The 12,206-nt window shown below is 41.4% G+C and overlaps 1 protein-coding gene across 1 annotated transcript in view; it reads left to right on the top strand.

The window, feature by feature from the left end:
- Positions 1-4,342: 4,342 nt before the first annotated feature.
- Positions 4,343-12,206, top strand: part of LOC139909854 (uncharacterized) — a 75,747-nt gene continuing 67,883 nt past the window's right edge. Inside the window, exons 1-3 of the mRNA XM_078286255.1 lie at positions 4,343-4,393; positions 8,260-8,264; positions 9,248-9,374. Coding sequence (XP_078142381.1) covers positions 4,343-4,393; positions 8,260-8,264; positions 9,248-9,374 — 183 coding nt within the window. The remainder of the gene's footprint in view (positions 4,394-8,259; positions 8,265-9,247; positions 9,375-12,206) is intronic.

Here is a 12,206-nt window from a genome sequence, read left to right as displayed (position 1 = left end):
ACATGAACTTGACAGGATTACAAGCTCTTTGACACAAATACATCAGGTGTGGCTGGGTGAATACTTTCCAGCACTGCTGGATTGTTTGGGTCATACATCATCTTACCAGTTTCAGGTTTTCTTCATATCTTTTATGCATTTGCTGTATAAAAAGATTGGATATTTAAGATATTTATGTCCAGTAATTAGAAAAGTGCTACACAAATGTATTTATTATAAAAATATGCATTACCATTAACAATAGTAGTAGTAGTAGAAGTAATAGAAATAGCAATTGTAGTTGTACCAATTATAGTAGCAACAGTAGTAGTAATAGTAGCAGTAGAAGTAGTAGTAGTAGTAGCAGTAATAATAGTATTAGTGTTAATTAGTAGTATTACTATTAGAACTAGTATGAGAAGAAGAATAAACTGGACTAATGGTTTGTTAAAACATTTATAACAAATTTCTATAAGTTTCTCCCCTTCTGTCTAATAATCTAATGTTCAGTGAAACCCACCCAGTGTTCAGTGAAACCCACCCAGTGTTCAGTGAAACTCATCCAGTGTTCAGTGAAACCCACCCAGTGTCTTGACCTCCTGTATCTCTGTGACCTTTACTCACAACTACTCACTGTCTCTGGTAATCCACTGATACAGAGGTTTTCACGGGCAGAGGCCTGTTCACACTGCTGAGACACTGTTTCTGTTCACTTCACTGAGAGTAAACTCAGTCCACAGTCGACTCTACAAACAGAACAAAACTATTCAGTACCTCTAATCAGTTAAATCAAGGCCTCTGATCCCACTGGTTTACTATCAGCCTGCTGCCTTTTGAGCGCAAATGTGTCAATTTCGACTTTACACTTCCCTCTTATTTGTTCATGATAGTATTTTTGTTCACCTACATTGTTACATCTTGTTTTTCTGCAACTTTCATGTTTGTCTTTTGATCCCGCTTTCTTGGCTTATCAGTCTTGAAAAATATGTTTTATGTTCATTGGAGCCACCTGGTTAAATAAAGGTTAAATAGAGTAAATCCCTCCAGAGAGGAGCCATTGACAGTTTTTCTCATTTATGGTCACCTTGAAAGCTCTAGTGTAAATATATATTTTAAACAGGCAGTATCTGGCTTGCTATCCTTGAAATCATCAGTCTAATGCAGAAATCTTGCATCTTCAAATACTACTTTTCTTTTTAGGGAATTAAAGGAATCTGGTTGATTTCCGCATTGACTCCAATGTATGTGTTCTATTTTTAGCCACCTGTAAAATACAACAAGATGGAAAAAAGGGGAAAAAGTGGATTATGGTTTTTAGAGAACACCAACAATATTGTGACCTATGTAATTTCTGCAGAAAAGTTAAATTACAATTCACAAAATATTCATAGCACTTTCATATTTGGCACTTTCTGTGCAGATTCATTATATAATCCTTTCAATGGCTAAGGAGTTTCAGTCTTATGTATCTGTTGAACCTTCATTTATCCAGGAAGGGACTCTGAGATTTGGATTGATGATAATAATTAATAGCGCATAAACATTACTTATCTAGCACCATCTAAAAGTGCAGAAAGCACAAACACAAAGTGCTTTACATGAAAGTACAAAGTCAAGAATAGTTCAATACATAACGGCGAGACAAAAGTTTGAAACATGATCAAGAGAAAGTAGGTTAAAATGAAAATTACTGAACAACATTATGAGATTTAAAAAAAAACTAAGAAAAAAACAGTAAAAGAGCAAAAAACAAACAAAAAATCACATACAAGCAAGTCTACAAGTGAGTTTTAAGAAGTAATTTAAAAGATGCTACTGACTTAGGCCTAATGTACAGAAAGTATGATATCTAATAAAGCAGAAATACATCAGACAAAAGAAAAGAAAAGGAGTCCTGCTCTTATGTAAACGCAGCCTCAGTTATCAGTCCGGTCGGTGACTCAGGGTTGGATCACCGGGACACTCCCATCATGCAGCATGCTTCACTGAGCAGCAGCCACACCAGGTGACATAACACCACCCAACCTCCACCCACCTGCTGCCAGGTTCAGAGGAGACACAGAACGAGCCTCAGGCCGAGATGAAACAACAACTCACCTTACTGTGTGTGATTTACACTGATAAAAGGTAGAAAACACTTGTGAGACTAGGATAATTGGTGCGATTATGCATTAGCATACATTGTTGTAGCACAGAGTGTGAATGAAGGCATTTAATGGTCACCAAACAAGTTTTTTGGTCACAAAGAACCGGCCACAAGGTTTTCATCAGATTTGGCCAAGAGATTCCACTTGGTGGATCCTTTTGTCCAAAATGCCTTTCAGTACCATGAGTGGATGTATTTTTAGTATAGGAGAGTATCAAACCCCCTAACAAAGGCAGTGTTAATATCTTGTGTTTTATTGTGAGTGCATCATTTTGCTCTGTGATTGATTGTTGATCAGTTAGATCTAGGTAGACTTGTTCTCTGTAAAGTCCTTTGAGTCAAGCTTGTATAAAGGGCTATAGATATGAAGTTGACTTTACTTGATCTAGAGATCCTTGCTGAAAGTTGCTGGGGAAGGGTGGGGGTGTATGGGTGAGGGGGGGGTGGGCAGGCGCGGCGGCAAGGGGGCGCTAAGGGGCGCTTGAGCTAACTTAGGATACAGAATGAATATAACAAGGCTAATTTCTATATGAAAATATAAGAAGTTTATTATTCTTTGCAAAAAAAAAAAAGATCCCACTGACCTCTGCTAAAGTGTGGTGTGATTGGTTGCTCTGTTCATTACATATCGGAGAGAGTTTTGTTGTGAGAATCAAAGAGATTAGGATAATTTAGCTATAGGTGCTCAATTAAGTTGCTTAGCTGTGGACTGTGGTGTGTCAAGATAGACCGATTTGTCATTTCTTTAAAACGAGAAAGGGTGGAGGACGGCGAATGTGGAAAAAAATGGATAATGGCAAGGTGGTGAGGCCTATAACGCTATCGCTACGGAGGAAGAAGAAGGTGATGGCGGAAGAGGGACCCGAAGCCTAGAGAGGGACTCGGAGATTGAGGAAAATTCTCCAACTGAAAATGAAAGTGTGGGGGAAACCTGTACGCTGCCCTGCAAGCAACCCCACCACTGGACCCGTGGATTTAAGTCATTTTTTTTGGTTGTCGATTTTAAGTGACGAGTTATTATCAGCAATGAGTGGGCCAATCATAATGTGAGAAGTACTGTCTACACAGTGAGTTTCCTCAGTTGCTTGCTTTTAGACCATTGACCTTGAGTCGAGTCAGAGCTCGATTTAGTTGCTCCGCCCTCGCTGTCCAGCACAGTCCACTGCACAGTCCTGTGAGTGGTGTGTGTCTGTATAGGCTGGTTGTTGTGTAGCAAAACTGGTTGTTATGTAGCGCTGTCTATATGAATGGTTCTATTGCTTTTTACTATAGCACATACTGTACGATGAATGGATGTGCCTGCGTATGTGGCACTGTTTGTTTACATGACTAATACAGTGATTAATTTGTCTGATATAGCACATGTTTAAATCTTTTGTGTAACTTCTGACTATATAAACACTTGATTTGCCGTCTAAAATTGTGTGCATAGCACTCATTGAAGCACACACATGCATATAATGTTGGGTTGGGGATTTGGCTCCCAATGGAAAAACAGTGGCCCTCCTTGTGTAGCAGTATAGCCTAATTTACACCCTAGTCTATTGTATTGTTATTATTATTTTTTATATTATTTAGAAAAAAGTTAGCACCTGCTGTTAATAATTAAGCTCCTCCTTAGCTCCCCCAGCCACAATTATCTGCAGCCGCTACTGGGTGTGGGTGTGGGGGTGTGGATGTGGGGTCGGTGTCACGCATTCTCTTTCCCCGACTAAACTGTCGCAGCCAGCATGGATCTGAACCAGTTGTGGGCATCAAACCTCTGACCTTTCAGTTACAAGAGTCTCTCTCTGACCACAAGGCAACGCTGCCCCCAGAGGGGACTTTTATTTTGTAATCCTCTGCGATGCGTCACACGTACTTCCTCTGTCTGGGGCAACCGGTAGGTTTCTCTCTAGCTAGTGAGATTTCAAAGCATAAAATATATATAATGACGGGTCAAATAACTTGGGGAAAATATCGACAAGACAGTGTGCATTAGGTGAGTGTACGTTCGGCGGCGGGTGTGCCGTGTTGCACCGAAGAAAAACAGCTTCTCCGTCCTGGAAAGAAGAAAAGAATATTGTTACTGACTCCACAGTCGGTACAAGCTAGAATCTGAAACCCTTTCCTCTTTGCTGGCTATAAACAACCCAAACAACCCGTTGTGAAAGAGCAAGTAATAGCGTCATTTCCTTTCTTTGGTTCGGACTTTATCAAAGTTGCTTTCACACCAAAATGATCCGCACCACGGTCCGGATGGAAGAGGACCGAGACCGGCGATTTTTGGTGAACCTTTTGCAAGATTTTGGTCCGCACCCGAGTCCGCATGGCGAGTTCACACCAGTCAAAATGATCCGAATTTAGCAAAAAGATCCTAAAGTCCGGACCAAACGATGCTGGTGTGAAAGCCACCTAAGACTTTCTAAAAGGAAAAATACATCCTAAATCACTTTACCACTCAAAAACAGCTATTTGTGATATTTTCTGGCTCCACTTAGTACTAGTTTGTTGTATTTCTCTTCTTCGTGGATAACTGGCCGATCGTAGACAACATGGCGTCCGGATGTTTCCAGCAGCTACAGTGGAGTTTGATATGAGAAAATGTTTCAGGATGTAAAACATCAGCGGTAAACGTCAGGTTTTGGTGTCAGTCCCTCAGAATCAAAGAGCGAGGGCTTCTTTCTAGAGCCGCCATTTTGCACCGAGAGACGTTCAACAATCATACAGGGAGAAATCCATCGTAGAAGAGGAGAAAGACCAGTTTCTCCACCCACAGGAGCAGGAGAGAGACCAGAATGCAATGCGGGAACAAGATGTGCAACTCACTTTTTCTCGACTGGAATAATTCTTGATTCACTTTTGCTAACGTTACTGCTGTTTCTCTCTCTAACTACACATAAAACTAAATGATACCGAAATCCAGTTGGAAGAATTTCAGTGTTACACTTGTTCAAACTGAAAGGTTTAATAAACATAAGCGATTCACTAAAAACATTTAAGCAGCATTACTATTTTTTTTAATATATTATCAGAATCTGCTTTGTCGGCGTTCCTTTATGTGCTAGAGATCACAGAATCACTGATTTGGGGGTTTTATCATGGAGGAAGAGACACAACACAAGACACTACAGTTCAGCAGAGCTTTATGGCCTCAGATAGAGTTACATTTACTTAAGTTGAGTCAAATGTATTCAGAAAAGTCTTTTAACAAGCAGGATCATCACACAGTGTGTTACTGACCAACAAAATACATTAAGATAAAAAAAAACGAGAGGAAACACCACAAATTTTAAGATATTAGTCAGTGCTGTGTGTGTGTGTGTGTGTGTGTGTGTGTGTGTGTGTGACCATACTAACCTGCTATAGGCGTGTTCCCCAGCTACAGCAGTGAGGAATGTGAGGTGTGGTGCCGGTGTTGCCCAACACAGCTCCGCTCTGCACTTTAACACCTATAGCAACCGCTGGCTGTTGTTCAGCTAACAACGGCTCTGTGTCCTCTCTTCAGCTGCAGCCCTTCACTCACTTCAGCTGCACACTGAGTCTCAAAGTGGTGGAAATCTACAGTAATTATAGGCAATATTTTGTTGAAATGAAAAGAAAAAAAACCCCTCTTTTCTCTTAAAGTCGAGATGAAATGAAAAATGCCTTTTTAACCCTTTTAGATCACATCCCCGGTCATACTGTGCACCTATTTAACAATATATGCCAAAAAAAAAATACAAAAAATCAATTTCTTTGTATTCTTATATTGAAATTCAATCATGTTTTCTTCCTGTAAAACAAAATATGCCGTGTGCTTACGTAAGCAGGACTCAACCAATTTCAACCAATAATATCATGACATCCACCCATCAATCAATCTTCAACTTTTAGCGCACAGAGCTAAGATTCATTAGTTAGCTAGCTAGCAGCAGCACGGTGCTTCGGTGTGTCTTCGGGTGTTAGGACACGCCCACTTTTCAACGTTCAAATCAAATTCCTCCCAACGTTACGTCCCGCCTGCCTTTCCTGTTTCACTCGGAAATACGTCACGATACGGAAGTTAGATACTCTCGAAATGCCGTTTCATCTCGACTTTAACCTCGCCTTTTGTTCTTTTGTACTTTTTGCACTGAAGGACAATTTGTAAATAAATATTTCTGCTTCATTAAGCTTCAGTTTGGACATTTTCTTTGTTTTGGAACAGTGAGCAGGTTCTTCTCATTTACTGTACGCAACAAAGTACAAAAAATAAACTATATGAGAATAAAAGGTAAAGTTGAGAGAAAAGAGTTTTTTCTCTTAACCGTGGAAATCTACAGTATTTATAGGCAATATTTTGTTGAAATGAAAAAAAAAAAAACTCTTTTCTCTTAACCTTGCCTTTTGTTCTGTTGTACTTTTTTTCCCTGGAGCACAATTAGTAAATAAAGATCTTAGCATCAGTAAGCCGCAGTTTGGACATTTGCCTTATTTTGGAATAGTGTTGCTGCCATTTTCCCATTCTATCATTCATATTGTGGAACCTACACACCTATATTATACCTCCTCAGTACTATGTGAAGAGCACAAACTACTATTATACCCAAAGGCAGCACTTTGGTCATATCGCCTTCTCCTACTCCTACTTCTCCTAATCATACCTATTGATTAGGTGTCACTGTGAAGTTCACCTTTGATCTGCAGTGTAAGTGATGAGGAGGAATGAAGGTGGAAGGAGTCGACTTCTGATTGGAAAAATGCTGGTTGATTGGGTGGAAGTAACTAATTACAATTACTCTAATTGAGAAGCTTTATTGTGTAATTGTCCTTTTTTTAGTAGGCCTAATATTTTTAGTAATTGTACTTCTACTTAACAATGTTTTGACTGAAGCATTGTACATTTTAAATCCATCACAGAGTAGAAATTGTGTCCGTAAGCATCGCAATACAAACTGGACACCTGTGGAGCTGTTCACAGTGAACGGTCCCAAATTTTCCCATCAATAAAATGCAATCTATCTATCTGTCAGCCGAGAAGAGAAGAGTAAACTGCCTTTACATTATTTTGTCATGTTTTTCCCCCCCAATTAAAATAATCTAGTTTAGTTTTTCTAGTTAGAACTCTGGCCTCTCATCCTTTTAGAATTGCATGAAATATCTCACAAAACTACAAACTCGTCCAGCTGCATCCGATTAGTGAGTAGTTTATATTCTGCTTTTCATGGCGGTCAAGTGCCGAATAACCCCCATGTTACAAACTAAGAGGAATATTGCTTTAACACAGCAGACCAGACGGTGCAGTGTTCACACATTCAGGGACTCAATAATGCTGCTGCAGTTTTTGTTCAGCAAAGCTCTGCTGGTGTGGAAGAACGACCTGCTGATGTGCCGGATTCCCTGTTTAGCCTGATGGATAGAGCAAGGCACTAACACTACCGGGGTTCGGGGTTCGATTCCCTCTGGGGCCTCTGGTACTGGATGTGAACACGCATGGTGCTGTAAGGCTGTGATTCTCAACCTTTTTCATATCAAGGACCCCTAATTTAGTCCACATTAGAGCCACGGACCCCCATTTGATGAGATTTTGTCTCTCAGACCCAAATCTGAGAATATTTTTACTGTTCGATATGATTTTGTCCAGAATCCCATGACTGTCTGTATTGTAGGTAGAGAGATAACAGAGAAACTATGATCAAAACAGTCATTCTTCTACATTCTCTAATTGTGTTAACTTCTTGTAAATGAAATAATGCTGAAGTTTAACAATTCATCAGTTTGCTGGGGACCCCCTGGTGGTCCTCGGACCCCACGTTGAGCACCACTGCTGTAAGGCTGAAGACACGCTGGAGGATTACCGGGACGATCCACACCAGATTTATTCATCCTGACGATCGGAGGCTTGTCGGAAAAGATTTCCTGGACTGATCTGAGCCGCCATGTTGGATATTTACATCTGCAGGATCCCGAACAAGACCATGTAGAGATCAGAAAACACACAGCAGCAAACAGCCAATGAGAGCCCAGTTTACAGTCAGGTGAGGTGGAAGTGTTAAAAAGTTACAAAAACTGAGTAAAACGTGTATTGAAATTAAAAACTTTGTGAAACTCACCTCAGAAAATGTTGACCGTGTCTCTGCAGTCACGACTTCACCCAGTTCTCTTTTTGTGTTTTTTCTTTGTTGTTTTCTCAGTGCATGTGAGTACAGGTCACATGTTGCATCAATGTGCATATTACTGTAAAGTAATTAATGCATGTTGGACCATGTGAGTCCCTGTAATCTCAGTTGTCTGGTTCAGGGTGTGATCCTCCATCCTGTGAAATCTGCTGTAATGTGTGTGTGATGCAACAGGTTTTCGAAACCAGTTAGGATTGCAAAAGTCTGCTGGTGTGTCCCCAGCCGAAGGCACACTGGATAAAAACATCTTACAATATGACAGACGTTATGATAAAACATCTGATTCTGTAAGAGAAATAATATGTTAGACAGACAGACAGACAGACAGATAGATAGATAGATAGACAGACACACACTGATTCGAATTTAAACACTTTTCCTTTCTCCACTGTCTGTCTCTCACAACTCTCACTCACTATGAACCTTCATCAGTATGAGCTTGCTGTCAACATGCAGTCCTGCAGTTTCCATCATGGTTGATTTAGGGAAAAGAGCTTCCTTCTTTTCCGGATTAACCTGCAGGTTTATTGACTAAAAGACCCAACACTGACAGTCAGGAGGAGTTCAGGGCCAAACGAGGAAACCAAAATGCCTCAAGGGAAGACAAACATTCCCGGAATAGTTGCATTTTTGTGAGACTGGTGCATGAGATTTCCAAACATGGTGAGAGGGAATATAGGCACCCGATTTTGGTGTGTGTGAGAGAGAGAGAGAGAGAGAGAGAGAGAGAGAGAGAGAGAGAGAGAGAGAGAGAGGCCTCAGCATGGCACAATCTGCTTCTTGAAACTTTCTCCATGGATTGCCGCCAAGGAATTTAACTGCATGACGTTGGAATATTTCTTTTTTTCTATTTCCTTTTTTTTTACGAGGATGATTTCAAGTTCACGTCACATTTCCTTCCCTCCACCCACTGTTTAATATGCAGAGACAGGCGGCCAGGTAGAGCGACAACTATTTCGCGTGCGTCAGTGAAGCGCCTGCGCCCCTTTTTTTTTACGCACAGGTCTGTTCCGCGGCAGGTGCACCTGGATCCACCCACAAGGCAAACTCCTGTCAGCAGGAACACCAGTCTGCCAGTCCGCTTCAGTACTGAGGAGACCAGCGGGGAGGCAGCTGAGGACTTTCAACAGGTAAGAGCTCAGATATTTAACTACAGAGTGCTTTCTGAACTGTAGTTTCCTCTCGGGTTTCATTTGAACTTGACTTTCTGCGTCGCCAAACTTTTCCTCTGGTTTTTTTTTTTGTTGTCGGTGGTTGTCAGTGAATGCGGGCCCGGTTTCAATGTCAATATTGTGCTGCTTTCAGTAACTTCAGTATTCATAACACACATGATGTTGGAGTTGGAGTTGAACTGAGCCGAGTTGAAAAATGCGAAAAATAGCATTCTATAGCAATCTATATAATACTTTTAGAGGGACACTACTGCAGATATCACAACAAAACTTTTAAATAATCATGCAGCTGCTGCAGGAAATACAATGAATTCACACAAACTCCTGCAGTAATATCATAGAAGATTAAAAAAAACAACATAAAGTGCGATAAAGCCACTGTAATCTCACAATAGAGCATCACAAACACACTACAAGTCCAATATCACAGCAATATTACACGAGATAAAAAAGATAAAGTCACTTGACTCATTACTGAGTAGCACAGACACACTGTAGGTCCCTATGGGAATATTATAGGAATACTATAGGAGATAGAAATGCTATAAAGTTCAATAAAGGTTATCATAAAAACATTATTGGGTACCGCAAACACACTAGAAGCCCATATACGAATATTATAGGAGATAAAAAATGCCATAAAGTGCAAAAAGGTCACTAGGAAATCATTACAACACACTATAAGTCCCTATAGGAATATTATAGAGATTTATGGTGATTTTTGTGTTATTATCCTTACTTGTAGTAGCTCTCTTGTTTTAGTTTTGACATGACATCTATAACTAGATAACTAGATCTATAGACTTGTTTATATTGTTCTGAATGGGAATCGTCGAGCCTGCTGTATGTCTCTGATATTAATTGCATCCCACCGCTTTGGCAAACCGGACCGAAACAGAAACAGAAAATCTGCTCAGGATCAAACTAAAGCTATTTCACAACCAGCTGACTATTAAACACCCATTCGTCACGGTGGTGAAATACTGTATTTCATAGTTCACAATAAATCTGAACGCGTCGGCCTGCTCTGCTGAACTCTGCACCGCGCTGCGATAAGAGAGCTGGAGAGGGAGGGAAGGACTTTATCTTTATTCAGGGCGGAGGGCAGGAATGTCATTAATAAACACTCCGCGTGGGTACAGCATGGACTCACAGTGAGAATATTAGTTCATGACAACAATAACAATACATCGCAGTACCATGTTTATATACAGTTTTGGCACTGGTGGCTCCAGTGGGAATTGAACCCCTAACCCTGGCAGTGTTAGTGCCTTGCTCTAGGGAATTGAACCCCTAACCCTGGCAGTGTTAGTGCCTTGCTCTAGGGAATTGAACCCCTAACCCTGGCAGCGTTAGTGCCTCGCTCTAGAGAATTGAACCCCTAACCCCGGCAGTGTTAGTGCCTTGCTCTAGAGAATTGAACCCCTAACCCCGACAGTGTTAGTGCCTCGCTCTAGAGAATTGAACCCCTAACCCCGGCAGTGTTAGTGCCTTGCTCTAGAGAATTGAACCCCTAACCCCGACAGTGTTAGTGCCTTGCTCTAGAGAATTGAACCCCTAACCCTGACAGTGTTAGTGCCTTGCTCTAGGGAATTGAACCCCTAACCCTGGCAGCGTTAGTGCCTCGCTCTAGAGAATTGAACCCCTAACCCCGGCAGTGTTAGTGCCTTGCTCTAGAGAATTGAACCCCTAACCCCGGCAGTGTTAGTGCCTCGCTCTAGAGAATTGAACCCCTAACCCCGGCAGTGTTAGTGCCTTGCTCTAGAGAATTGAACCCCTAACCCCGACAGTGTTAGTGCCTTGCTCTAGAGAATTGAACCCCTAACCCTGACAGTGTTAGTGCCTTGCTCTAGAGAATTGAACCCCTAACCCTGGCAGTGTTAGTGCCTTGCTCTAGAGAATTGAACCCCTAACCCTGACAGTGTTGGTGCCTTGCTCTAGAGAATTGAACCCCTAACCCTGACAGTGTTAGTACCTTGCTCTAGAGAATTGAACCCCTAACCCTGGCAGTGTTAGTGCCTTGCTGTAGGGAATTGAACCCCTAACCCTGGCAGTGTTAGTGTCTTGCTCTAGGGAATTGAACCCCTAACCCTGACAGTGTTAGTGCCTTGCTCTAGAGAATTGAACCCCTAACCCTGGCAGTGTTAGTGTCTTGCTCTAGGGAATTGAACCCCTAACCCTGACAGTGTTAGTGCCTTGCTCTAGGGAATTGAACCCCTAACCCCGGCAGTGTTAGTGTCTTGCTCTAGGGAATTGAACCCCTAACCCCGGCAGTGTTAGTGCCTTGCTCTAGAGAATTGAACCCCTAACCCTGGCAGTGTCAGTGCCTTGCTCTAGGGAATTGAACCCCTAACCCTGGCAGTGTCAGTGCCTTGCTCTAGGGAATTGAACAGCCATTAGAGGGTTATCGTTTTTAGCCATAACTCTGAAACTAACAGAGATAGAGACTTGATTCCAAATCCTAAGGGTTTGTTTTCAGGGTGAAGAAATCAGTTTAATTTAAAGTTGAAGTGATGGGAGTGATGTGTTTGGGTGTAACAGCAATTTGGAGAATTGTTCAGCATTGATGGAGGTTTGCACTGTGCCTTCTAGTTTGTTTCCTCCGCCAATGAAGTTGGAAGAAGGCCTGTCTGTCTGTCTGTCTGTTTGTTAGCAAGATATCTCAGAAAAGTAACAAACTGATTTGGCTGAAAATGTATGTACCAAAGATCAGTCGATTCGATTTTGGTGGTGATCTGGATCTGGGATTTCTGCCGAATAGACGATTTTCATTTTTTAACCATAATTGTC

This window comes from Centroberyx gerrardi, chromosome 2 (assembly GCF_048128805.1).
Source record: "Centroberyx gerrardi isolate f3 chromosome 2, fCenGer3.hap1.cur.20231027, whole genome shotgun sequence".
NCBI lineage: Eukaryota > Metazoa > Chordata > Actinopteri > Beryciformes > Berycidae > Centroberyx > Centroberyx gerrardi.
This window is presented reverse-complemented; position numbering and strand designations above follow the sequence as displayed.